Here is a 25,444-nt window from a genome sequence, read left to right on the forward strand (position 1 = left end):
GCAAATCTGCTTTGAATATAATAACCTGCTTTAATGTTCTCTGCGCTCTCAGTTCACAGCCTATCCTGAGACTGATGACTCAGCACAGGAAAACAGCTGGATATACAAACCATTTGTTTTCGGAAGGGGGAGTGGGAATCAGTGCTTTGAAGATAACATTTACAGTTGTTCTCTTCAGTGAGGCAGGTAAAATGAAGGCAAGTGACAATGTTAGCTGTTCACAAGGAGCTCGGAGAGCCTCCATAGGAAGGAGCACATTAAATGCAGAGTATGCGCTTGTGGCAGACAAAAAGGACAGAAACAACTCATGCAATGAGCCTCCTTCAAAGCAGTTAAGAGCAGCCCTGCTGGATCAAACCAGAGCTTCCCTGTGTCCGGAGGACAGCTTTCAGGAGAGGTTAGGCAGATTGTAGCAGGAACCCCCCCACCCCAATCATTCTGTTTGTACAAACTTCACACACACACACACACACACACACACACACACACACTACATACGCCACATTTCTGTTATAAATTCATAGAAAAAAATCAACCATACATCGGATTTGCACTGTTCCATTTTTATTTTACTCCATATGACAAGGACTATCAAAGGGGGGTGGCTTGGTCCTGGTCAGCCATAATCCCTTCACCATCCCAGCACATCCACAGGAGCCCTGCCCAGTTGCTATGCCAACCCTGATGATCCCAGACAGAAGACAATCAAGATCACAAAGAACTTGCATATATGGGAGTGGATTCAGCATGGACTGAAACAAAGGACAATGATCAGATCTTCCCTCTGGGGGCAGGAAACTGCAAACTCCCCTTTGTCTCCTGGAAGTGACTCATGGGGAGAGGGGAAAGGAGGAACCAGCCAGGTGACAGGACACTCAGGTTACCACCACAACTCCTCCCTCAACCCCTCCTTTCTGTAATGTATGCATGATGTTTCTGGGGGTGGGCTTGACCTAGAGGAGGGGAATTTCATCCTACTCTTTTTTATATATATATAAATATTTATTAAGGTTTTCGAATACAAATGCATAAATAATAAACAACATTATTTATATCATAACATAATTTCATCACTTCTTTGGACTCCCTCACGTCTCCCGCTCTCACTTACATCGTTAAAAAAGGTTTTTCCAAGCAAATTACCATCTTGTTTACAATCTTATATCCACTCATTTAAATAGAATCTAGCAGTTCTCTAAAAGATTTATATTTTCCTTAATCTCACTTATCGTCAAATTCGGATCTAATTCAGTGGTGGGCAATTATTTGTGATCTAGCATCCTTCTTAACATTCAACCAAATTACAATATTTTTGTAGATAAATCTTAAATTTCTTCCAGTCTTCTTCAACCCTCTCTTCTCCCAGGTCCCGGATTCTGCCAGTTATCTCGGCCAGTTGCATATAGTCCATCAGCTGCATCTGCCACTCTTCCAGCGTGGGTAGATCTTGAGTTTTCCAACTCTTAGCGATGAGTATCCTTGCTGCCGTTGTTGCATACATAAAGAATGTTCGGTCCTTCTTTAACACCTTCTGGCCGACAATGCCCAGAAGGAAGGCCTCTGGTTTCTTAGTAAAGGTATACTTGAACACCTTTTTCAACTCATTATATATCATTTCCCAGAAGGCCTTCACTTTAGGGCAGGTCCACCAGAGGTGAAAGAATGTTCCTTCATTTTCTTTCAAAAGTTTTTATAAGACCTTGCACAGTATTTTTCTTAGTCTTTCCTCTCTCTTGCAAGTGAGGGCAACACCCTGTTGCAACAGTTCAATAAAGGCCAAGCCTACAGGCTGCTGTTTTGCTCCAAGTTATCCTGGTTGGTGTCTTTGTTTTGTCCAAGGGAGCCCTCGGATTTTTCCGGTAACAAGATGCATGAAGACAACAGCCTTCCCATATTTGTTCCTAGAAACTGGGATTTATTGTTTCTTCAAATATAGAGGTTCCCTTTTAATGACATGGATAGTAAGTAAAGGATGTATATCAAAGACTACAGATTTATCAAATCCCTTTCAAAGGCTCATCTGTGCTACTGACGTTTCGTGGGCAGTGAATCCCATAATTAGGTTGTTAATGGTTCTGATCATGTATCTGCACATAGGTACAAGTGACAGTTTTGGGGGATTTTATCTGTGTGCCTCAGAGGTTGTTGCAATGGGTACCATTACTTTATAAATACCAATATTGTCTTCCTTACTTGGGAGAACTAACGGCAATATACAACATGTTCATTTACACACAGCATTAAGGTTGTGGTGATATTGACAGTAAAAAAAAAACACAACACCTGGAAATATTCCTGTTCAAAATTCACCTTTTAGTGCTGTTTGATTTGCAGCTGGTGTAGGGCTGGCCCCAAACATTTTGGCACCTGAGGTGAACCACAAAATGGCATCCCAAGGACGAAGGGGGGTGAGAAGATCTAGATGAAGAACAAGAGGGGAATAAAGAAATACACTGGGATCTGCTGCCCCTGTGGGTCCTGTCACCTGAGGCGATTGCCTCGCCTTGCCTCATCAGTGGGCCGCCCCTAAGCTGTATTTCTTCTTCTATTTTTATTCTGATATTATTCTGATATTTTTATTGTGCTAGCAGAAGAACTCAGGAGCAGCGGTGGTTTCACCAGCAATATACTGCTGAGTGAAACCAACATCATGGTCTGCCCTCATACGACACAGGGGGAGAAATAAGTTGCATTGGTGAGGCGCCGATACAGCTTGTTTGCATCTTTAAACTGCTCAGCTGAAAAGTCTGCAGCGGCAGCATTTTCCACCCTGTCTCTTGCCAGTTGGGGTCCAATGCAGCTTGTTTCAACGGATATTGCCAAACCGCAATGTTTGGCTAGCAATACATCGCAATGTAGAAAACCTAACATTGCCCAGCCCTACTGAGCCCTGTTCCTTGCAGAACTATTGATCAGTTTGATCCCACCTGTTGACAGGGGGTTAAATTAGCAACTTAGCAAACAAAGTCTTTTACTCACAGTGTAAAAAAACAAAGTTTGGGGGGTGCAAGCGCAATCATAACTGGTAGCATAAGTGAACGTTGGAAAGTAATAAATGGTAGAATTTAGATAATATTTGGAGTGTTAAAGGGAAGGTGTCTGGCCAGGGACTCACCTGGGATAGAAATTGCTAAGAATGACAAAAGGTGCTGGAAGCAAGTCATTAACACATCAATGAAAATCCTCTTCAGGGCAAGAGATTCTCTGCCAGTGGAGGGGGGTTTCCATGGTTACTGTGGGTGGAGAAAGCTTTAGGGCAGAGGTTCTTTCTGTGGCACCCCTGTGGGGCTCCGGAGCTCAGCTATGTCACCCCTTGCCTGCAGAGCTCGCAGCCTCTCATCCTTTTTCAAACACCCTCCCTTGTGGAGCATTCCCTCAGCCTCCTCTCCTCTCCTCTCTCCTTGGGAATCCTCCAGGCAGCCATCACAGCTCCGGCCCAGTACAGTGGTACCTCAGGTTAAGTACTTAATTCGTTCTGCTGTTCTTAACCTGAAACTGTTCTTAACCTGAGGTACCATTTTAGCTAATGGGGCCTCCTGCTGCTGCCGCTGCATGATTTCTGTTCTCATCCTGAAGCAAAGTTCTGAACCTGAAGCACTATTTCTGTGTTAGCGGAGTCTGTAACCTGAAGCGTATGTAACCCGAGGTACCACTGTATACCTGAAGGAGTATCTCCATCCCCATCGTTTTGCCCGGACACTGAGGTCCAGTGCTGAGGGCCTTCTGGCGGTTCCCTCCCTGCGAGAGGCATAGCTACAGGGAACCAGGCAGAGGGCCTTTTCGGTAGTGGCGCCTTCCCTGTGGAAGGCCCTCCCACCAGATGTCAAAGAGATAACCAACTACCTGACATTCAGAAGACACCTGAAGGCAGCCCTGTTCAGGGAAGTTTTTAATGTGTGATTTTTTAATGTATTTTTAATCTTTGTTGGAAGTTGCCCAGAGAGGCTGGGGAGACCCAGCCTGATGGACAGGGTACAAATAAATTATTATTATTATTATTATTATTATTATTATTATTATTATTATTATTATTATCATCATCATCATCCAGGTCTCTGAGCTGTCTCAGCTCCTGGCAACCAGTACCCCCTGGCCAGCCCCAGAGGCACCATCTGCCTGCAGAGCTTGTAGCCAGGACTGCTGCAACAAACATCTGCCTTTGAGAGGCAGAGACACAAGAAGTCTTCAGAGAAGAAGGAAGGAAAAGGGATAGAGCCCAGTGTTGTCCGCAGCACCCCTGACCAGCATTCAAGCACCGCAGGATACAATGGCACACTGGTTGAAAACCACTGGTTTAGGATATCAGCTTCCAGAATTAGGGAAAAAGGAGAGGGGGCAGGCTGTGCCCACGGGGGGGGGGGGGAGTGTTGTTTTACAAGGGTTCATGGGACAGAGAAGGAGAACTCCAGGCAGGGCAAAACCATCCTGACAGGATGCTTTGGACTCCAAAGCTGCACTGCTATGAGGAACAAGATGTAATGCCCTTGAACACTCTCTGAAGTAGGCCCAGGTGTAAATATATGCACAATAAACTATATTTCTTAGTCTCCACTGTGCCCTGATTTCCCAGCAGAAACACAACCCTGGGTGAGTGCCTGGAACCCCCTAGTGGCATGCAGCCTCTGTAGCAATACAGTGGTACCTCTGGTTACATACGCTTCGGGTTACATACACTTCAGGTTACAGACTCCGCTAACCCAGAAATAGTACTTCAGGTTAAGAACTTTGCTTCAGGATGAGAACAGAAATCGTGCTCCGGCAGCGTGGCGGCAGCGGAAGGCCCCGTTAGCTAAAGTGGTGCTTCAGGTTAAGAACAGTTTCAGGTTAAGTATGGACCTCCGGAACGAATTAAGTACTTAACCTGAGGTACCACTGTATTTTCTTTTGCATTCCCCATTACATTAACACACCAAAACCAAAGTAGCCTCACCAAATAAGACAGCATTCCCTCCTCTCTCCCAATTAAAATTTGCCAGCACCAATTAATCAATGGTAGCTTCACCAATTCAACCAATTAATCTATATGAAGGTTATTGGTTCAGACATTCTCAAAAACCTATGTCTAAGGCATGAAGTAACTTGTTGGTTCCCAGCACTCATTTCTGTCTAAATTCCTGGTCCAAAGGTTCCTTATTGCAGATTTTCCTCACTACAGATCTACAGAAATTACTTTGTTGCCATGGTAACATAGTACACCCTAAAATTCTATTCTGGTCCTTTGTTTACAATTTCCAAAAACTACAGCCATCACCACACTCTCTACACCTTCGAACAGCTATTATCCGTTTTTTTTATTACTTTTTGCAGGATTTTAATTAAATTGCATCTGGTTCCCAACCACAGGTGCATACAGTCATCTTACTTCCCCTTGAGAATATTCTGCAATGCAGCTTGGGTCTTGTTGCAGCTTGCTTAGTGACACCGTGAATCTACATCACCAAACAGAACAGTTTATAAATATTCTGCCTTCCGAGTCCCTTGCCAGTTCCAAGGCATGCAACTACAAGGTGTTAGAAGACTTGACAGAACATTTTTAAACAGTGCAAAATTTGTCAATTATTAATTGTGTGTGCACGCATTTCTCTGTGTGTTTCTTATATTTCAGAAGATGCAACTGTCATTCATATTTTACATTCTAGATTTCTAAAAGCAGTCAAGTAATTGAAAGTAGAAATTCACTTTGGCCTAACCCACCTTTAAGTCAATCCCATCTATGATTGTACATGTTCCCCTTTAGCTGTCAACGTGAACTATCAGGCTACAAGAAAAAAACAAACTTGGCTCTCCTTTCCTTGAGATTTCAGTGTTCAACAAAGTATTTGAGAAAAGCACCAATAAATCCTTTTTGCTTCCACAGAGCTTCCAAGTTAGCACACAAACAACAGTTCTGTAAAGTTTCTTGGAAATTTATTTCTGGCCCTCATGGAACAAGGTTAACCATTGTCCCGGAAATAGCTCCTTTGCTTCAACAAGTATCTCTGCTCCTTGTTTTGTGGTTATTACAAATACAAAAGCATTTTTCAAAGCCAAGTACTGGAAGTCTTTATCCGGTGGCAAATCCTTCGAAATATCTTATACCTATACACTAGACTGTATATGGTGGAATAGGAAGCAGCCTACATCCTTGAAATATACTTGGAGTCGAGAGTGGATTTCATGCTCTTTATTCAGCTCATAGTGGTGAGGAGGAATGGAAGTTCCCCCAGAATGTCTGCTTTATATACACTATTTACACAATAGGCCCCACGTGATTGGCTAATTCAGGGATTCTCCTGTAGGCCAATCAGGTTGCGGATTCACTTCCACCTGGAGCTGGATTGGGTGGCTCCTGTGGACCAATCAGACTGCTGCTTTCTGGGTCCTATTGTTCTAGGACCAATCAGACTGCTGCATTCTGAATCCTATTGTTCTAGTACCAATCAGACTGCTGCATTCTGAATCCTATTGTTCTAGGACCAATCAGACTGCTGCATTCTGAATCCTATTGTTCTAGGACCAATCAGACTGCTGCATTCTGAATCCTATTGTTCTAGGACCAATCAGACTGCTGCATTCTGGGTCCTATTGTTCTAGGACCAATCAGACTGCTGCATTCTGAATCCTATTGTTCTAGTACCAATCAGACTGCTGCATTCTGAATCCTATTGTTCTAGGACCAATCAGACTGCTGCATTCTGAATCCTATTGTTCTAGTACCAATCAGACTGCTGCATTCTGAATCCTATTGTTCTAGGACCAATCAGACTGCTGCATTTTGAATCCTATTGTTCTAGGACCAATCAGACTGCTGCATTTTGGATCCTATTCAACTCAGTACGTAACAACCCTGCAAGGGATTAACTTCAAAAACACATGCCAACTTCCACAACCCACTCCTATATGTGGTGCAAATTCTGCCCAGCTTAACCATGGTTGGTTGGCATCCATCTGTCTCAGGAGACACTGGAAGAGTGTGCCTTCAGGGAGCGAAGTCAAACTGTTGGGGAGATACAGTGCGTGCTCTGGCTGTAGAGACTGATAGGGGAGAGACATGTTTGGCTGCAGCTGGGGCAGATCCTATTGAGCCTGGCATCTGAAGCCACTTCGAAGCCAGCTGGCTATCTTGCTACTGCTGGAATAATTAACCAACATGAAACTCGAGGGAGGGGAATTCTCACCCCAGAAGGAAAGGAGTCGGAAGAGGAAGCAGGCAATCCCACAGCCCACTTTCAATTGCTTAGCTCACGATTAAGCAATTGGTAATATTACGTCTGCATCAGCGGTAGGTGGGAAGGAAATGTAATATTTGTCACTTTCAGTCCCACTGCTTTGAATTCTTATCAGTTCCAACCATATTTCCTGCGTTCGCTGAGTTACTTATTCATCATCATTTTCTATTTTTTTTTTAAAAAGAGCATCATGTACAGTGGTACCTCAGGTTACAGATGCTTCAGGTTACAGATGCCTCAGGTTACAGACTCTGCTAACCCAGAAATAGTACCTCAGGTTAAGAAGTTTGCTTCAGGATGAGAACAGAAATCACACGACGACAGTGCGGCCCCATTAGCTAAAGTGGTACCTTGGGTTAAGAACAGTTTCAGGTTAAGAACGGACTACGGAACAAATTACCGTATTTTTCGCTCTATAAGACGCACCAGACCACAAGATGCACCTAGTTTTTGGAGGAGGAAAACAAGAAAAAAAATATTCTGCATCTCAGAAGCCAGAACAGCAAGAGGGATCGCTGCGCAGTGAAAGCAGCAATTCCTCTTGCTGTTCTGGCTTCTGGGATAGCTGTGCAGCCTGCATTCACTCCATAAGACGCACACACATTTCCCCTTACTTTTTAGGAGGGAAAAAGTGAGTCTTATAGAGCAAAAAATACGGTAAGTTCTTAATCCCAGGTGCCACTGTATATGCTTTTAATGGTAGAGAGGAGGGGAGGTACACAGTGGGTTTTGGTTTTTAAAAACAAAAGTTCACAAATGGCAAGACGTGGTATTAGAAGTGGCAGATCCGCATTAAAAAATATTAATCAAATGGGCCACCTGTAAGAAGCCAATATGCCAATGTAGCTCTGCAGTGTCTGGGTTTTTGCACATCTGCTAAGAAAGAACTATTGTTTGTCTTCATTCCACATTCCTTTCTTCACAAAGGTCATCTAGGCAGAACTAGCTTGTGCTTTTATAGTGTATATGCAATGTTTTTAGGGAGGTGAATCTAGTTTCTACGTACAGTGGTGCCCCGCAAGACGAACGCCTCGCAAGACGGAAAACCCGCTAGACGAAAAGGTTTCCCGTTTTGGAGGCGCTTCGCAAAATGAATTTCCCTATGGGCTTGCTTCGCAAGACGAAAATGTCTTGAGAGTTCCTGCGGGGTTTTTCCCCTCCCCCCTTTTTCTAAGCAGCTAAGCCGCTTATCAGCTGATCCGCTAAGCTGATAAACCGCTAAAAGCCGCTAAACCGCTAACAGCGCTAATCCGCTAAGCTGTCAATGGGCTTGCTTTGCAAGACGAAAAAACCGCTATACAAAGAGCCTCACGGAACGTATTAATTTCGTCTTGCGGGGCACCACTGTATGCAGTCTTCCCTGGGCAATTTCAATGCAAGGTTCTAAATCACAGGGAGAGAACACTTGTTGAGAGGTGCCTTTCAGAAGATCCCCCAACACATGGGCAGTGGGGTGGAGATGGCCGGGGTGGGGCCATCAAGACCCTCTCTCTCCCCCCTCATGCAGTTGTTAATTGCACCAGGGGCGAGGAGTGAATAGGGCTCAAGATTTGATGCAAATACAGACATTCTCCCTGAGACGAAATGTTTGAGGATTTTTGAAGGCAGCCCCACGAGTGTCAGTAAGACTAGCAAAATTTATCTGGGGCATTTCCCACGTGCCTCGTTTAAATGAGCAGTAAACACAGATACGTCCTTCAAGCAACATGTTTACCACATGTTCAAAGTTCCACAATAATTTGCTAGTATTATATACACCGGAATGTGCACAGTTCATGGGCTGCGAGTGTCCCCCGGTGTCCTATGAACTTCCCTTGACAATCTTGCACTTTCCTCCTCATCCCTTGACCATGCCCCTCTTGGCAATCTTCTCTCCTTCAGAACTCTCTTCTTGCCCAGTTTCACCATCAGTAAGTTGAGGATGATACTCTTCAGCTCAAGTCTGTGGGTTCGAGACCCACATTGGGCAAAAGATTTCTACATTGCAAGGGGTTGGACAAAATGACCTTGGGGCTCCTTTCCAACTCCACAATTCTGTGACCAATCAGTTTTGCATGCAGAGGTGTCTATTGGGCTTACCTGTGTCAGTTACCTATTGAAACCCTTTCATATGCAGAGGGAGCAGCATATGGAAAGTAAATCTTGTTTTAAGGGTCAACTTTTAGGTCAGTGTTTCGCAATTAGCTAGTTACTGAGGACCCCCTATTTTTCAAAAGCCAAGCCACGGACCCCCTACTTTTGACGATTTTGATAACTCTATGGTAGTTACCAGGACACGGGAGGTGCTGTGGGTTAAACCACAGAGCATAGGGCTTGCCGATTAGAAGGTCGGCGGTTCGAATCCCCACGACGGGGTGAGTCGCGTTGCTCGGTCCCTGCTCCTGCCAGCCTAGCAGTTTGAAAGCATGTCAAAGTGCAAGTAGATAAATAGGTACCACTCTGGCGGGAAGGTAAACGGCATTTCCCTGCGCTGCTCTGGTTCGCCAGAAGCGGCTTAGTCATGCTGGTCACATGACCCGGAAGCTGTACACCGGCTTCCTTGGCCAGTAAAGCAAGATGAGCGCTGCAACCCCAGAGTCGGCCACAACTGGACCTAATGGTCAGGGGTCCCTTTACCTGTGGTAGTTACCTCTGCAAAGCAATTTTTGAACCAAAGGTGGAGTAGCCCCTAATACGCAAAATATTTGAAGTACAGTGGATGCTTGGGTTGCGAACATGATCTGTGCACATTCATAACCTGGAGCGTTTTCAACCCACATCTGTGCACGCGAGGGTTGCGATTCGGCGCTTATGCGCAAAGCACGATTTAGCGCTTCTGAGCATGTGCGATATCCGAAACCCGGAAGCAACCCATTCCGGTACTTCCAGGTTTCAGCGGTCCATAACCCAAAAAAACGTAACCTGAAGCGTCTGTAACCCAAGGTTCTAGTCTAACTGTTTTTTCAGAGGCTAGCTCCAATGTGGCCTCTCATACTGAGCTCTAAGAAAGAAGGGTTGAGGAGCAGCAGGAAACGTTCTTCATATGTGGTAGACTTGTAAAAGGGTAAAAGAGTATTGGGAAATAATCCATAATGAATTGAAAAAAATGTTTAAAAGAAACGATGCCTTATGAGGAACGGCTAAGGGAGCTGGGCATGTTTAGCCTGGAGAAGAGGAGGTTAAGGGGTGATATGATAGCCATGTTCAAATATATAAAAGGATGTCACATAGAGGAGGGAGAAAGGTTGTTTTCTGCTGCTCCAGAGAAGCGGACACAGAGCAATGGTTCCAAACTGCAAGAAAGAAGATTCCACCTAAACATTAGGAAGAACTTCCTGACAGTAAGAGCTGTTCGACAGTGGAATTTGCTGCCAATGAGTGTGGTGGAGTCTCCTTCTTTGGAGGTCTTTAAGCAGAGGCTTGACAACCATATGTCAGGAGTGCTCTGATGGTGTTTCCTGCTTGGCAGGGGGTTGGACTCGATGGCCCTTGTGGTCTCTTCCAACTCTATGATTCTATGATTCTACTCCCCCCCCCCCCAAAAAAAATAGAGTCCTTTCTGTTGGGGATAATTCAGACTGAAATTCCCAGGTGTCGAAATTGTTATTTATGTATGCCACTACTGCGAACCGTGTTTTGTTAGCCCAAAAATGGAAAACGAGCGAGGTCCCAACTAAAAAAGAATGGCAACTTAAATTGACAAAACATGCACAGCTTGCAGACTTAATGTATAGAATAAGAGAACAGAAAAACATACGTTTAGAGAAGACTGGAAAATGTTTATTGAATATATGGGAAATAACTGTGTACAGCTGAAAATGCTGGCACATTAAGATAAATTCAACAGTATAAATAAGTTTTGACGGATGTAATAATGAAATACTGAATGGCATAGTTTTTGTAAAACATGCAGGGATTTATGATATGTAAAATGAACCATGGAAAGAGAAGAAGGGCAATCACTGATATTTTAAGGATGTAAAATGAGTGTTTTAAATTGTAAAACAGAAAATTTAATAAAAATAATATATATATGAAGTTGTAAAACAGGATGCAGCCTGAGAATATCAGTCTAACATCAAAGAGGAAGAGAGGTCAGCTTGAGAGGTTAAAGGTACTTTGCAAGCTGTGTTGCACCCAAACTTCCAACACGCTTGCCATTGGTGTAGCTGCTCTGATGTCACAGGGGCCTTGAACTAGCAACTGAGGCTCCTCTTATATGAGCCTACCCATCCATTCACATCAGTGGAGGAGCCTCTCCTGTACTGGGGCTAAGTTTGCTTGCAAGGCAAGTCGGTGGAGGAAGATTGGAAGAAATTTATAAATAATAACTATTATTATTATTATTATTATTATTATTATTATTATTATTATTATTTGGCCACCATGATAATCCACAGAGAAAAGGAATATATGTTTAACTGAAATAAATAAAGGCAAAAAAAGGAGAGGAGAGGAGAGGAGAGAGAGGAAGTACCGGAATGTTTTTTGGATTGAAATTCCCATGGTCGATGAGCAATTTTTGTAAAATTAAACTGCCTACTCATTACAGGCTTTTGAATGACACTTCGTTGATGCAAATTGGTTGAGTGGTTTCTGAGCCTTTCAGTGGAAAGCTATTGACCAAAGGGAGAAAACACTTGCTATTTATGGTTATGTGATACTTCCAAGTTCATCTAATTCTTCAAACTAGATTATGTTGTTTCCAACGTAGGTTTCAACGGCTTGTACAGAAGCACAGAAATATTACACCTCAGGTTTCACCGAAACAAGCTCTGAATTATTTATTTTAAAGCCTGGAGATTAACATATATCTTGAAGGTTCTGTTTTTAGTCCACAGTTTCACTTGCTAGCGAAATGCCAGCTGCAGCCAACCAGGAGGGACAAATATATTTCCTATTCTAAGTCTCTTTCTCTCATTGCTGCTTTGGGGTTTTCCTGTCCTGCGTTAGCTTCTGCAGTGTTTATATGAGATATTATTAACTCTCAAACCTCAGACACACATTGTAGCTCTCCGAAATAGTGCCATATTAAATCAGGCAATCCCGTGTGCAAGATATATGTAGAATTCCACATGAAATATTTTCTCTAGAATGTTGTCATTTGCAATTTAGCAGTCTTGTACAACCCAAAGTGACCATGCATTCCAAGGACTGTGGTATTTTGATGATCTCAGAAGGGAGCAAGGCGTGACATCCATCAAAGGAATATAATGCAGCACTGAAACGCAGCGTCAGGTTCCCCCTCCTTTTCCTGTTATATGAAAGTGTGACATTATGTCATCACGTTGTGGGTTTTCCCACGCCTGCTCTTCATTATTGGCTGGGGAGTACACGGGAAACAGCACAGGAACAGCCAACAAGATGTCTTCCATGCCCAACAATGCCCATCAGCCCCTGCCAGGATCGCAGCATAGAACACGGGTGGCGCTGTGGTCTAAACCACTGAGCCTCTTTGTTTTGCTGATCAGAAGGTCGGCGGTTCGAATCCCCACGATAGAGTGCGCTCCCGTTGCTCACTCCCAGCTCCTGCCAACCTAGCAGTTCAAAAGCACGCCAGTGCAAGTAGATAGATAGATACCACTGTAGCAGGAAGGTAAGCGGCGTTTCCGTGCTCTGGTTTCCATCATGGTGTTCCGCTGTGCCAGAAGCATGCTGGTCACATGACCTGGAAAGCTGTCTGCAGACAAACACTGGCTCCCTCGGCCTGAAAGCGAGATGAGCACCGCACCACCTAGTCCAGGGGTCAGCAACCTTTTTCAGCCGTGGGCTGGTCCACCATCTCCCAGACCATGTGGTGGGCCAGACTACATTGTGTGTGGCGGGGGGGAGAACGAATTCCTATGCCCCACAAATAACCCAGAGATGCATTTTAAATAAAAGGACACATTCTACTCATGTAAAAACACACTGATTCCCGGACCATCCACAGGCCGGATTGAGAAGGCGATTGGGCCACATCCGGCCCCTGGGCCTTAGGTTGCCTACCCCTGCCCTAGTTGCCTTTGACTGGATTTAACCACCCAGGGGTCCTTTACCTTTTTTTATATACCTAGAGTGTACCATGTTAACTACCCTGCCATACCATGAAGCTGTACATTTTCTTTGCTGCAAATTACACAGTGATATGTGGGAACTTGACTAGGGTTTCTTATCCTCAGGGGTAACCTCGTGGTCTGTGCTATTTTGTTCTGGTCCCATTGCACTTCTCCCACTAGTCTCAGTACATTTCAGTAGCCCCAACAAAGGCAACGGAAGTACAGTGGTACCTCTGGTTATGTACTTAATTCATTCTGCAGGTCCTTTCTTAACCTGAAACTGTTCTTAACCTGAAGCACCACTTTAGCTAATGGGGCCTCCTGCTGCTGCTGCTGCGCCGCTGCACAATTTCTGTTCTCATCCTGAAGCAAAGTTCTTAACCCGAGGTACTATTTCTCGGTTAGTAGAGTCTGTAACCTGAAGCATATGTAACCTGAAGCGTATGTAACCCGATGTACCACTGTACTCCAAGGCTGGTTGCCTGAGAACTGCATCCCAATGGAACAATCCGTTCCCCTGTCAAATGGGTATATCAACATCAAAACTGGCTTCGCTCCCCTGAAGCTGTTATTAGCTCAAGGTGAAGGAGGCAACTTCTATTGCCGATTTTTGGCAGAGATGGGGAGGACTGGCCTCCCCTTCTATGTACCGAGTCCCAATTCTGATGGTGTCTCCTGTTGCTACTAAAGTGACAATAATACAACTTCAAGTGGCACAGTTTAATTTGGTCTAGAAAATACATTTCATTAAATGACTTATGGATTACCATAATTTTTTTTTGCTTCACCTGCCTTCCAGGTCACTATTCCACCAGAACTGTGATGCTGCATCAAGGCATTGTGTATCTAATGATTATCACCCAATCACTTCAGGGTTGAGAGATACTTATTTTGAATGTCACTGAGCAGAGGGGGTTTTTTATCTGTAATTTTCACACTACTGATTATCTGCAATGAGCATAGTAAAATAAAGAAGCTACAGACACGTATTAGAAGGATTCTAAGGCTGCACCCCCCAAAAAAACATTAAAAGCACATAGCTTTCCCCAAAGAATAAAGGGAACTTGCAGAGCTACAATTCCCAACACCCTAGGCCAGCCTCTCTCAACCTGTGGGTCCCCAGATGTTGTTGAACTACAACTCCCATCAACCCTAGCTAGCAAGGCCAGAGCTCAGGGATGATGGGAATTGTAGTCCAACAACATCTGGGGACCCACAGGTTGAGAACTGATGCCCTAGGCAAACTACAATCCCCAAGATTCTTAGGGAGAAGTCACATCGCAACTGGGGGTTGCTTGCTTGTTTTGTTTCACTCCTAACAACCACAATTACTAGTTTGAATGTGACACTTGTTTCCTTTCTGTGCAATCAGTGAGGTGTAGGGAGCAGCAAAGTAGGCGCAGTTTCTTCACGTACAGTAACCCACGCTACCAATATTTTTCAGCGCACATTCGGCCGTGAGTCTTTAAGTGCTAAAACTTTAGGGAGGGCATCGTTTCTTCCCCTCCTTACCAAAATTCAGCCTGGATTCCTGAGATCTCTCAGGGACCAAACTTATTTCTAAATTGCACCCGGGAGATGCCAAATTCTGGTCCAGAAGGTATTGTGTGATGTCCAGCACAGCTTGGATAAATTCTCAGGCTGCCTTAAAGCTCTTTCCAAGGTGCCTGGAGGCTCAGCGTGGATGAGACTGCTAATACCGCATGACATTTGGCACGCCCAGTGACTTCACAAAGTCCTAATGACGGTTCTACACGTGAACGCAAGGGCCTGGTTCTGCTGCAGGATTGCTGTAGGTGTGCCTAATTCATGCTCCCCACTAACAAAGCATGAAACCGCCATTTATCCACAAATTCCTTCTCGCTGCAAACTGCTGGGCCCCGAGACATGTGTAATAATGGCATTCTGTGGTAGTAACAAGGCACAGAGCATCACAAATGGAATGCCGGCGTCTCTAAATAACAGCTTAACAACTTCTCCTTCAAGCATGAAATAAAGACGACAAAATCTGGGAGAGGGAGAGAGGTCTGAAAGATAACTTATGTGAGCAATCATCTCCACAAAGGCGGTAACAAAAATGCCAATAATGCTTAAAAGGAATATCAGTCTTTCAGTCCTTCCCGGCAGGAATGAGAAAAGCAACACAGTTTACAAAAGGCACCTAAAAAGAAAATATATATATATAACAATGCTTAAAAGCCTAACAAAGAAGAACTCAAGAGAAAATTGAAAAGTTTAACATACAAACAAGATTATTTACCACTTTTATCTGCCACAGGAGGCATATTCTCATTTTTACTTGACAAAGCACAATACAGAGTTTGCAACAACAAGCTTTGCTGCAGGGTTGTGGAACAAGAGGTGTACAAAAAGGGATGAGAGCTATCCCATCATTTCATTACACATTTTTATTCACACAAGGCTTCGGTGCAGCTATCTCCACTCACAACACTGGGATTCACGGCGCAGTGCATTAAGTTACTAAGGCAGAAAGTGCAGGCGGAGAGATGAACATTTGGGGGCAAACCTATTCACTTTTTGCCACTATGGTAACATCTAGGTGCATTAGACAGCAGCTACAAAGCATGTGGCCAGCACATTTTCAATAAAGCCACACAGCGGCTTGTTTAGCCCCTAGAAAACTTGGCTCCCTACCTCTTGAAGCTTTGGATGTTGTGAAGAAGCACCACCAACCAACTGGTGCTGCTTCTTCCATAAACTACTGGTGGCACTTGCCCCAAACAACCTGAAAGGGAACTTGCCACATCTGATGAAGCAGGCATCCCTATTTTGGGGCCTCTGGCGCAACGACAGGATGCTGAAGTAGATGGACCTTTGGTCTGATTCTGCAGGGCTCTTAGGTTCTTATGATGCATGTAATGGTTATAAGGGGTTGCTTGTGCGTAAGTTACCGTCCCAGCTGGCTAGGTTGCCTGGTTAACCTTGTCTCGGCTGACAGCCCTTCACTCCGTGGCCGTTCAGTCGCTCGCAGAATCCGTCAGTGGGCGTTTCTTGAGCCTCTTCCAGCAAAGAAGTTGTTTGACACCAAGTCTCCTCCTACTCTCCCTGCGCGGAAATCTTCTGCACAGGGAAGGAGTGGGCAGAGGTGTGCCCGTGCTCTCCCCACTAGTTTCGGGCGAAGAGTCTTGGAGACCCCTCTCCGAATCCCCCATCTCCCTCCCTTCTCTACTGGTGTTGCGCTGATTTCCTTCCCCGGCCGATGGGCTTCCTCTCCCTCTGCTGGGCCCCTCTCCAGCATCGCTCGAGAGCCTTGCCTCCACCTCTGGCTCCAATGTCAGTTCCCTGACAATGCACAAGTTGCATGGCCAAACATAAAAGGATCTCCCTTCAGCTACCTCCATTCAACAGTTAGAGGTTCTCTGGCAAGCATCAGATTCAAGTTTTAATTTCATCGCTATCTACCTGTCGCCGCCCGTTTCTATAGATTCTGGCCACCTATTGAGAAACCCCAGGTTAGCTACTCCATGTGAATAAATTGAATTGTTCTGAAACAACATAGCAGCACAACTATTTTCTAGATCCTGCCTAGATCTCTCTGGCAGAGAGGCAGTCTTAACACATAAAATCACTGAACTAAGTCATGCTTGCACTGATGGAAAGACTCTGAGCCTCCCTCACAGAGGCTTTATGCTGCCATCATAATAATCATTACTACTACGATTACCTTTCCTTCCACTGCACAGATAGTCGTGGCTTCGTTCTCTCGCTAAACCTAGTTAGAGCTCAGAGGGCCAGGGGCTGTAACTGATAGGAACTCATTCCAAATTCAAAGAGGAGCTGGCGTGTCTTGCATACTCACCCAGTCCTTGAGCTAAAACTGCTGCATAACCATGGGGGTGGGACAAGAACCGTAAAGGATGATACAGAATTGGGGGACTGGTTCTGCCCATGCAACAGAGTGAAGCAGACTGCCTCCATTAAAGCGGTAAGGAACAGGTGAATGCAGGCATTCATGTCTGAGTGCTGGGCCAGAACTTTTTATCCTGATGGCCTGGACCTTTTAAAAATGTTCAGGGTGGGGACAATTGGGCTCGCCTTCAACCCATGGGATTAGAGCTACTGGGAAGGATCTGTCATGGCCTAGACCCTTCAGGGGATTTTCTAGTCCTCTTAGTCAGTAGAACATGAGAATTTTAATCCCGGTGTTGAGGGTTTGAGCCTCACATTGGGCAAAAAAAAATTCTGCATTGGACTTGATGACCCTCATGGCCCTTTCCAACTCTACAATTCTATGAAAAACAAAACAAACAGGAATGCACTGAGCTTCTTTGATTATACAGATATAAGGAAACACGTCCTGGCACAGTGTTCTACCAAATCACTTGGCAAGACGTGGGCCTGCTCTCACTCACCAATGCGTCCTGCAAAGGTGCTTGGGGCACAGGGCCCCGCGTTGCTCCCCACGAACTGAGGGTGTACCTTTGGGAACACTCAATGCTACCAGTCGGCTGCCCATTGTAAAGTAGGGGTGGGGAATCTCCATCAGTTTCAGGGTTGCATCTCCTTGTGGAATGCTTTCCAGCAACAGGTGGGACCAGAAACAAAAGTGGGAAGATCGATAGAATGGATCTTCCATTTTGCAGGAGGACCCATTCCAGCCGGAAAAAGATTTCCACACATGTACACCCACCCACACCTTCTTGTCTATCCTCCGAGAGGCATTATTAACAGTCCAATGATACGCAGAGCCCAGGCAAGGTGTTTATCCTAGGAGTTTATCTCAGTGAAGACCTTACTTGGAAAATCAATACAACCCAGGTGGTTAAGAAAGCCCAACAGAGACTCCATCTCCTCAGAGTTTTGGGAAAGAACGATGTCAATCAACATTTGATGATCTCCTTCTACCGGTCCACAATAGAAAGTGTCCTTTCATACTGCATCACGGTGTGGTACGGCGGTTTGACATCAACTGATAGGAAGTGCCTACAGAGGGTGGGTGGGTGGGTGATGAATACAGCACAAGGTATTATGGGCTGTCCTGTGAATCCGCTGGATGAAATAGCGGAAGAACGTTGCCTCAGGAGCGTGAGGAAAATTCTCAGAGATGATTCACACCCTGGCCAGCACTTTCTTGATCTCCTGCCCTCAGGCAGAAGATACAGAAGCATGATTAGTCGCACCAACAGGGTAAAGAACAGCTTCTATCTGTGGGCTGTTAGGCTGCTGAATGAAAAGATAACAACAGGGCAACTGACTTTTGGATTTGGTGGGTGTGCGTCAGTAAACAAGGGGAATTAAGACTAAGAGAGCTGAGTGGGGGGTGCTCGTGTAATCTCACTGTATACAAGTTGCACAAGTAATAATAAAGTATTTCAATTTCAATACCTGGGGAAGGTTCCCCACTGCCTTTTAAAAGGATGATCAGTAGCTGCAAGCAAGTGGTGAAATCTTGTCCACCACCCCTGATCTTCTCCACAAGGAACCACAGCAAAGCTTCCAAAGGAGCTCAAGGTTTTCCTCACACCCAGTTTGAAAACCAATGGTTTGGCATAGGGATTACCATTGCTGTGTGCTATGGATGTTTTCAACTTCAACTTCCATCATACCGGTCAATTAGTTTTGCTCGCTGAGACTCATGGGAGTTGGACTCCAAAACAACGGGAAGGCACTGCACTGGCTACCCATGGTTTAGGGTGTTGTGATGCAGCTTCCTGACTAACAGAGGAGTCTTGGCCAAGTGGACTGGAGGTGTTGAGGAAAGAGATGTTACCTGAGTCGACCAGGAGAAGGGAATTTACACACACACAAAAAGAAAGTTGCATGTCTGTGGCTGCCACTAATTGGTAGGCACCTTGCAACAAACGCTGCTCTGAAAATAGGGAGAGGAGCGAAGGGAACTCCTGTGAAGGTTTACCAACAACGTGACTAGGCAAAAAGGAAAATGAAATTGTGATGAAAGAGACTCGCACTTACGCCTTGTTCCGATTCCAGCAGCTCTGTTTTGACTCTGACTGCAGGCATCCCATCAAGCATTAACATTCTGCTTCCAATGTGTTAATGTCCTTTAAAGAGAACAAGGAAAACAAGGGTGAGCTTTGAGAAGCCATGAAATAACCAGGGCACTTAACCAATTCAAGACTTCTCGGAAGTTAAAAAAGAAAAGAAAGAAAGTCAAGCAATTCATCAACTGTGTAAGTTTAAATAAATTAGAACATATTACCAAAATATCAACACTGCTTACTTTTTGAGGTCACTTTCCTTACAAGTTACATAACCAGAGCTATGACTATGTCATAATTCCACAGGAAAGAACAGAGTGTGCTATTGGGCACATCGTTCAGCTTCTTAAGCATCTCAGGTTTTCTTTCTTTAAATAGTAAGTTTCTAGCCATCATGGCTGCAAAGATGTGCTCCAAAAGGCATGGTTTAATGCCTGCTTTAATGTCTGAGAAGTGGCTGAAATTGATTTCCTGTGATAGGGGATGGAAGTTCAGTGCCCTTCACAGCTGCACCAACAAAGCTCTGCAAACTAAATTATGCAAATAAGAGACTGTGTGGAAATTTATTAATTTGCAAAAAATAAGTTTAAAAAACAGGGTGTAAGGTTCAGCTTTCTTGTTTCAGAATTCTGAATATCTGGGAGCAGAATTTGATGCATTGGGTCTTCTTCACATACATAAAAGTTTCAATCAAATAAAAGCCATTACTTGCTTTTAGGAGGAAAAGTCAGCCCTAAGGAATACAAAGAAAATGTGGGTTTAGCTAATTTCCTATTGGAGTGGCGTGTGAAAGTGGGGTGTGTGTGTGTGATTAGGAGTGTTCAACTAAGGTGCCCCAAAGCATGGAAAGAAATCATTCCAGAATTAATCCTCTTCCTTGAAAAAGTTTGTGTTTACTTATTGGGTCCAGATTTCACATCCTAGGGTGTCATCCAGCATCTGTGGCTTGGTCATTAGCCTAGGGTGGAGTCAAAAAAGGGGGGGGGGGACCAGCGAGGCTCTCATTTCAACCACACTCAAAGCCTTTCATTTAAAATTGTTCCCTCTTTTGTGAGTTGTGAAAAGCCAACCCTGATATTCGCTGCAAGATGGCCCGATTCTACAATAAAATATCCCTGGAGCCAGACCTGCCTGCCTTAGGATCTGTCAAGCCAAAAGCAGCCCGTCAGCCATACATTATAGGCTACCAGGGGCTTGGCTCCCCCTCTTCAGTTCTTCTTCTTTGCATTTACAGGCAAGAAGCAAAACTGGGAGGTTTTATTGAGCCTCCACAGGCTGGTACACATGGCTGATGTGCCCCTGGTGGGTCACCAGCTGTGCAGGTTTGCCAATCGCTGCTTACAGCCTGTAGGAAAATGAAGGATGAGCCAGGCCTGCTATTCTGCATCCCGGAGGTGGTCTTGCCCAAATGGATAAAGGGACCCCCTCCCACTGAAAGTAAGGCCAGGAGGGGGCAGAGAGATGGGAGACAAAAGAACCATTCTCAAAGCTAGCCGGCAGGTTTAATGAAGTGTTGGAATCTGATTAGAGGCTAATGTCCCTTTTAGTGCTTTGCACCAATTTACAGCTGATATACTTTAACCATCCCTCCCCCCTCTGCCCCGACTGCATTAGTGCCTTTTCTTTTTCTTAATGCAAGCTAACCAGAACCTTTGACAGTTTTTCCAGTAATAAATCAACGGAGCCCAACTAGTTCATGTGCCATTTAACACATTTACATTTTGCTCTTGTTTCCAAGGCTTTCGCCACCTCTTTTCCTTGTCCCAAAGCGTATTTGCCTCTTTGCTGCAGCGGGGAGGAAAGCCTGGCTTTTGCTCCATACAGCAGGTTTCGGTTGACATCCCTTCAAGGATTTCCTTTGCTCAGTACCAGTTTGGACAGGCAGGTAGCTGAAGGAATGCTACACATGGGTGTAGCCAGGGAGTGCAGCTGCCCCCCCCCCATCAAGTACAGTGGTACCTCAGGTTACAGATGCTTCAGGTTACAGACACTTCAGGTTACAGACTCCGTTAACCCAGAAATAGTACCTCGGGTTAAGAACTTTGCTTCAGGATGAGAACAGAAATTGTGCGGCGGCGGCGGCAGCGGGAGGCCCCATTAGCTAAAGTGGTACCTCAGGTTAAGAACAGTTTGAGGTTAAGAACAGACCTCCAGAACAAATTAAGTTCTTAACCCGAGGTACCACTGTAAATAAAAAAACTCAACTAAAAGTAGAAATAATCAGAATATTTGAAATCGTTGTGGCGCATTCTAGCAACACAACTGGCAACCCGACTGAGAGGTGGGTGTGTCTTCCGCAAACTGACCAATCACGTGGAAGGGCTGAAAAGGATTTCAGTAAATCCAAGAAAACTTTCTTTAGTTTAGATATTTTTAAAAATAAGATAAAAAAGATGTGTTCTTTGTAATATTGCAAAATGTTAACCACATGAAAGGTACTCCCTGGTGCTATTTTTTTTATTTAACTGCATAATTTTCAAATGACTGAAGAGTTTGACAGATTTTTCTGAGAACCTGGGGTCAAAAGAAAGTAATTCAAAACAACTGTTGTTGAGACATTTCATTCCGAATCTGCTCGACAGAGCCAGACAGAGGATGGTGCCAAGTGGGTGTCCTGGCCCTCCCCAACATAAATCCTGGCTACGCCCATGCTACAAGAACTTTTTAAATATTTGGTTTTTAAACAGGGGGGAAATCCAGTGTCTATTTCTATCTCACCAAGAAGATAAATAACTGACACTGTCATTAAAGCAAGTTCGCATAACTTGGGACCCATCAAGTCAAATGCAACTCACCAGTCCTGTACAGAAGGCAATTTGGACTTCAGTAAACCTTGTGCATTCTGGTAACAAGTTGCATAGGCTTAGGTTCAAGTTTGGTTAAAGCCTGCACATTCTGGCTGCAGAGACACTTTTCTTCCCCACACCCCACCCCGTCATTTTCTAGCAGCTACAAGGACAGGAAACCGGGCGATAACTAAAGAATGACCCACTGGCTACATGGTGCATGCAGATTTTTGGTTATACAACCAAGAATGTGGAGATGTCCCTTCCATCCTTCCTTCCCTCTTTCCATATTTCTCTCTCTCTCTCTCTCTCTCTCTCTCTCTCTCTCTCTCTCTCTCTCACTCTCTCTCTTTCTCCCTTCTTTCCTTCCTTCCTTCCTTCCTTCCTTCCCTCTCTCTCTTTCTCTCTCTTTCTTTTTGTCTCTCTCTCACCCATTCCTTCTCTCTCTCTCAATCTCTTCCTTCCTTCCTCCCTCCCTCCCTCCCTCCCCTCTCTGTCTCTCTCCCCTACTCTCTCTCTATCTATCTATCTCTCTTTTCCTCTCTCTCCCTCTCCCTCTCTATCCTTCCTTCCTTCCCTCTTTCCATATTTCTCTCTCCCTTTTCCCTGTCTGTCCTTCCTTCCTTCCGTCCTTCCTTCCCCTCTCTCTCTCTTTCTCTCTCTCTCACCCATTCCTTCTCTCTCTCTCTCTCTCTCTCTCTCTCTCTCTCCCTTCCTTCCTTCCTTCCTCCCCTTCCTCTCTTTTTCTCTCCTTCTCTCTGTCTCTCTCTCACTCAGTCCTTCTCTCTCTCTCAATCTCTTCCTGTCACAGCTAAAATGGCCGCTGTTTCTTTAATGCTTAAAAAAGCTGGGTCAGCATGAGCCAGCGGCCTCATATATGTATGTATATATGGAGTGAGAAATGTTAGTTTGGTGTTGGGTTGGTTGGTTGGTTGGTTGGTTGGTTGGTAAAAGCTGGTAGTCTACCATCCCTCCTTTACCACAGGGTCTGCCTTTACAGATTCCTAAAGCTTGAACAAGGTGGGCAAATGCAGTTATCCAGAACATTTTGGGTTCTCAGTTCTACGAAGTGAAAACAAAAACTTTTGCCAATGCTAATGTTCCCTACTTGTCCAGCTACTGACTCAGGCTGATTTTCAATTGCTTGGAAGTGAATTAAGCCTCATCTTCGCTAGAAACTGTATTGGTGTGTTACAATTGTGTGTGAGAAATGGGGTGGATAGGAAGCAGATAGCCACAAAATGGGGCAGGAAAGAGACTGGAATAGGGGTGTGGGTTTTTTTTGTGGGGGACTCTATTGTGTTGGTCAATAGCCAAGGGTAGGAGAAGAGCTGGTGAGGAAGCACTTGTAGCAATAAGTTTAAATGGAACAACCCATATATGGCCAACACTTTGGGATCCTTGCCATAGTCACATTCTACCGTGAATGAAAGAGAAAGAACTAGCGCCTGGTGGAAAGATATGAACTGGAACACTGGCTGCATTCAGACAATAAGCCCCATTTCCTTCCACTCTGCAGTGTGGCTTTGGGGGGAAGGATGGAAGCTCTCCGGCTGCCATCAACGGCAGCTAGTCATCTTATCTAAACCTGAAAGACTGTGGCTAATCAAAACATTGAGGTGTTTTTTAAGCCAACTTCAAACTATGGATTATGAAGCTCTCTCGTTTCAAGAAAATATAGTTAAGATTAACCACAGTTTAGCGTTCAGACATAGCGCTCAAGTGCAGTTAAGCAAAGGTTTCCGCTCTCCTTGAACCTGTGCTGGAGTAGGAGAGTGGGAAAGGGCCTGAAGCTTCTTGTGGCTTATTCCCATTGTGACAAGCCATGGCTCATCACAGTATCATACTCCATTGTCTGCCCCACCCAGAAAGCTGAATTAGAAAATGAAATGCAAGGCAGGGGAAACGTGGAGTAATACAAACAGGAGGTAATGTGCACATTCCTGGAAGTTAGCGTTCAGTGGATAAATCAACCACCAACATGACAGATCCAGCAGAATATGGATTCAAATGTGATCCTAGGAAAGTAGGCTATAATGACTGGTTAAATACTAAAATCAATATACAGTGGTGCCTCGCAAGACGAAATTAATCCGTTCCGTGATTCTCTTCGTCTAGCGGTTTTTTCGTCTTGCGAAGCAAGCCCATTGACAGCTTAGCAGATTAGCGCTATTAGTGGTCTAGCAGCTTTTAGCGATCAGCTGAGAAGCGGCTTATCAGCGGAACAGCTGATAAGCGGCTTAGCGCTTAGGGAAAGGGCGGAAAAAAGCGAGAAAAAAACGCGGGAACTCGCAAGATTTTTTCGTCTTGCGAAGCAACCCCATAGAGAAATTCGTTTAGCGAAGCACCTCCAAAAACGGAAAACCCTTTCGTCTAGCGGGTTTTTCGTCTTGCGAGGCGTTCGTCTTGCGGGGCACCACTGTATTAGGAACACTTAAATGTTGGTGCATAGCTTATCTAGGCAGCTGAAAGTCACATCTTTCACCCTCACACTTTTCTCCAACTGTAATGCAAAATCTGCATTGCTGAATTCTCTGATTTCTCTCAGTCACCAGCCTATCCCACCTGCTCCCCTTGCACCAAACCACTTTCCGTTCTGGAAGGTTCCACAGAACTTCAGGGGTTGCAAAGGCAGTCGTGGGAAGGAGGCAGCAGAAAAGTCCTATGGCACAAGCACAACACAAGCCATGCATCTTTGGCATTAACATTATAGACATAAGGAAACTGAACTGTTAGGTGGCAAGGGCACCGAATACTGACAGAGACATTGCAGGAAAGCGGAAAAAATCTTTGCATCAGCTGTCATGGCAGAAGATGGAGAGGTGCCTCCACCTGGAAATCTGTGTCAAACAAAGCGTTAGCACTAACCGATGAATTCAGAAGCAACATGTCACCAAGAAAGTCACCCAAGAGCCTTCAAGAATTAAGGCGAGAAACTGCTTATGCTCAATGAAAACAATAGTCAAAACAAAAAAAATTCCTTCCAGTAGCACCTTAAAGACCAACTAAGTCAGTTCTTGGTATGAGCTTTCGTGTGCATGCACACTTCTTCAGATACACTGAAACAGAAGTTTCCAGACCCTTCTATATAGTGAGAAGGTGGGGAGGGGTATTACTCAGAAGGCTGGTGGGAATGGGTGATTGGCAGATAGCTGTGATGAGCCTGTTGACGACTCTTAACGACTGCAATAGGTCTTACAGGAAGAAGCAAGGGGTGAAAAGGTGAAAAATGGCTTTGTCATGTATAATGAGATAAGAATCCAAGGTCTTTGTTCAGGCCAGGTTTCTCCATGGTTTTAAGTTTGGTGATAAGTTGTAATTCAGCAGCTTCTCTTTCCAGTCTATTTCTGAAATTCCTTTGTAGTAAAACAGCTACTTTGAGATCTTGTATAGAATGTCCTGGGAGATTGAAGTGTTCTCCTACTGGTTTCTCTGTCTTGTGATTCCTGATGTCCGATTTATGTCCGTTTATT

At 44.7% G+C, this 25,444-nt stretch overlaps 1 protein-coding gene across 6 annotated transcripts in view; it reads right to left on the reverse strand.

The window, feature by feature from the left end:
• The window catches only part of KLF12 (KLF transcription factor 12), a 233,455-nt gene that overhangs the window by 123,729 nt on the left and 84,282 nt on the right, over positions 1 to 25,444 (reverse strand). For all 6 annotated transcript variants that reach the window (XM_083737878.1, XM_083737875.1, XM_083737879.1 and 3 more), the window contains exon 2: positions 19,160 to 19,248. In XM_083737878.1, the coding sequence (XP_083594004.1) occupies positions 19,160 to 19,225 (66 nt within the window). In that variant the 5' untranslated portion in view covers positions 19,226 to 19,248. The remainder of the gene's footprint in view (positions 1 to 19,159; positions 19,249 to 25,444) is intronic.

Source organism: Podarcis gaigeae (assembly GCF_964106915.1).
Source record: "Podarcis gaigeae genome assembly, chromosome: 4".
NCBI lineage: Eukaryota > Metazoa > Chordata > Lepidosauria > Squamata > Lacertidae > Podarcis > Podarcis gaigeae.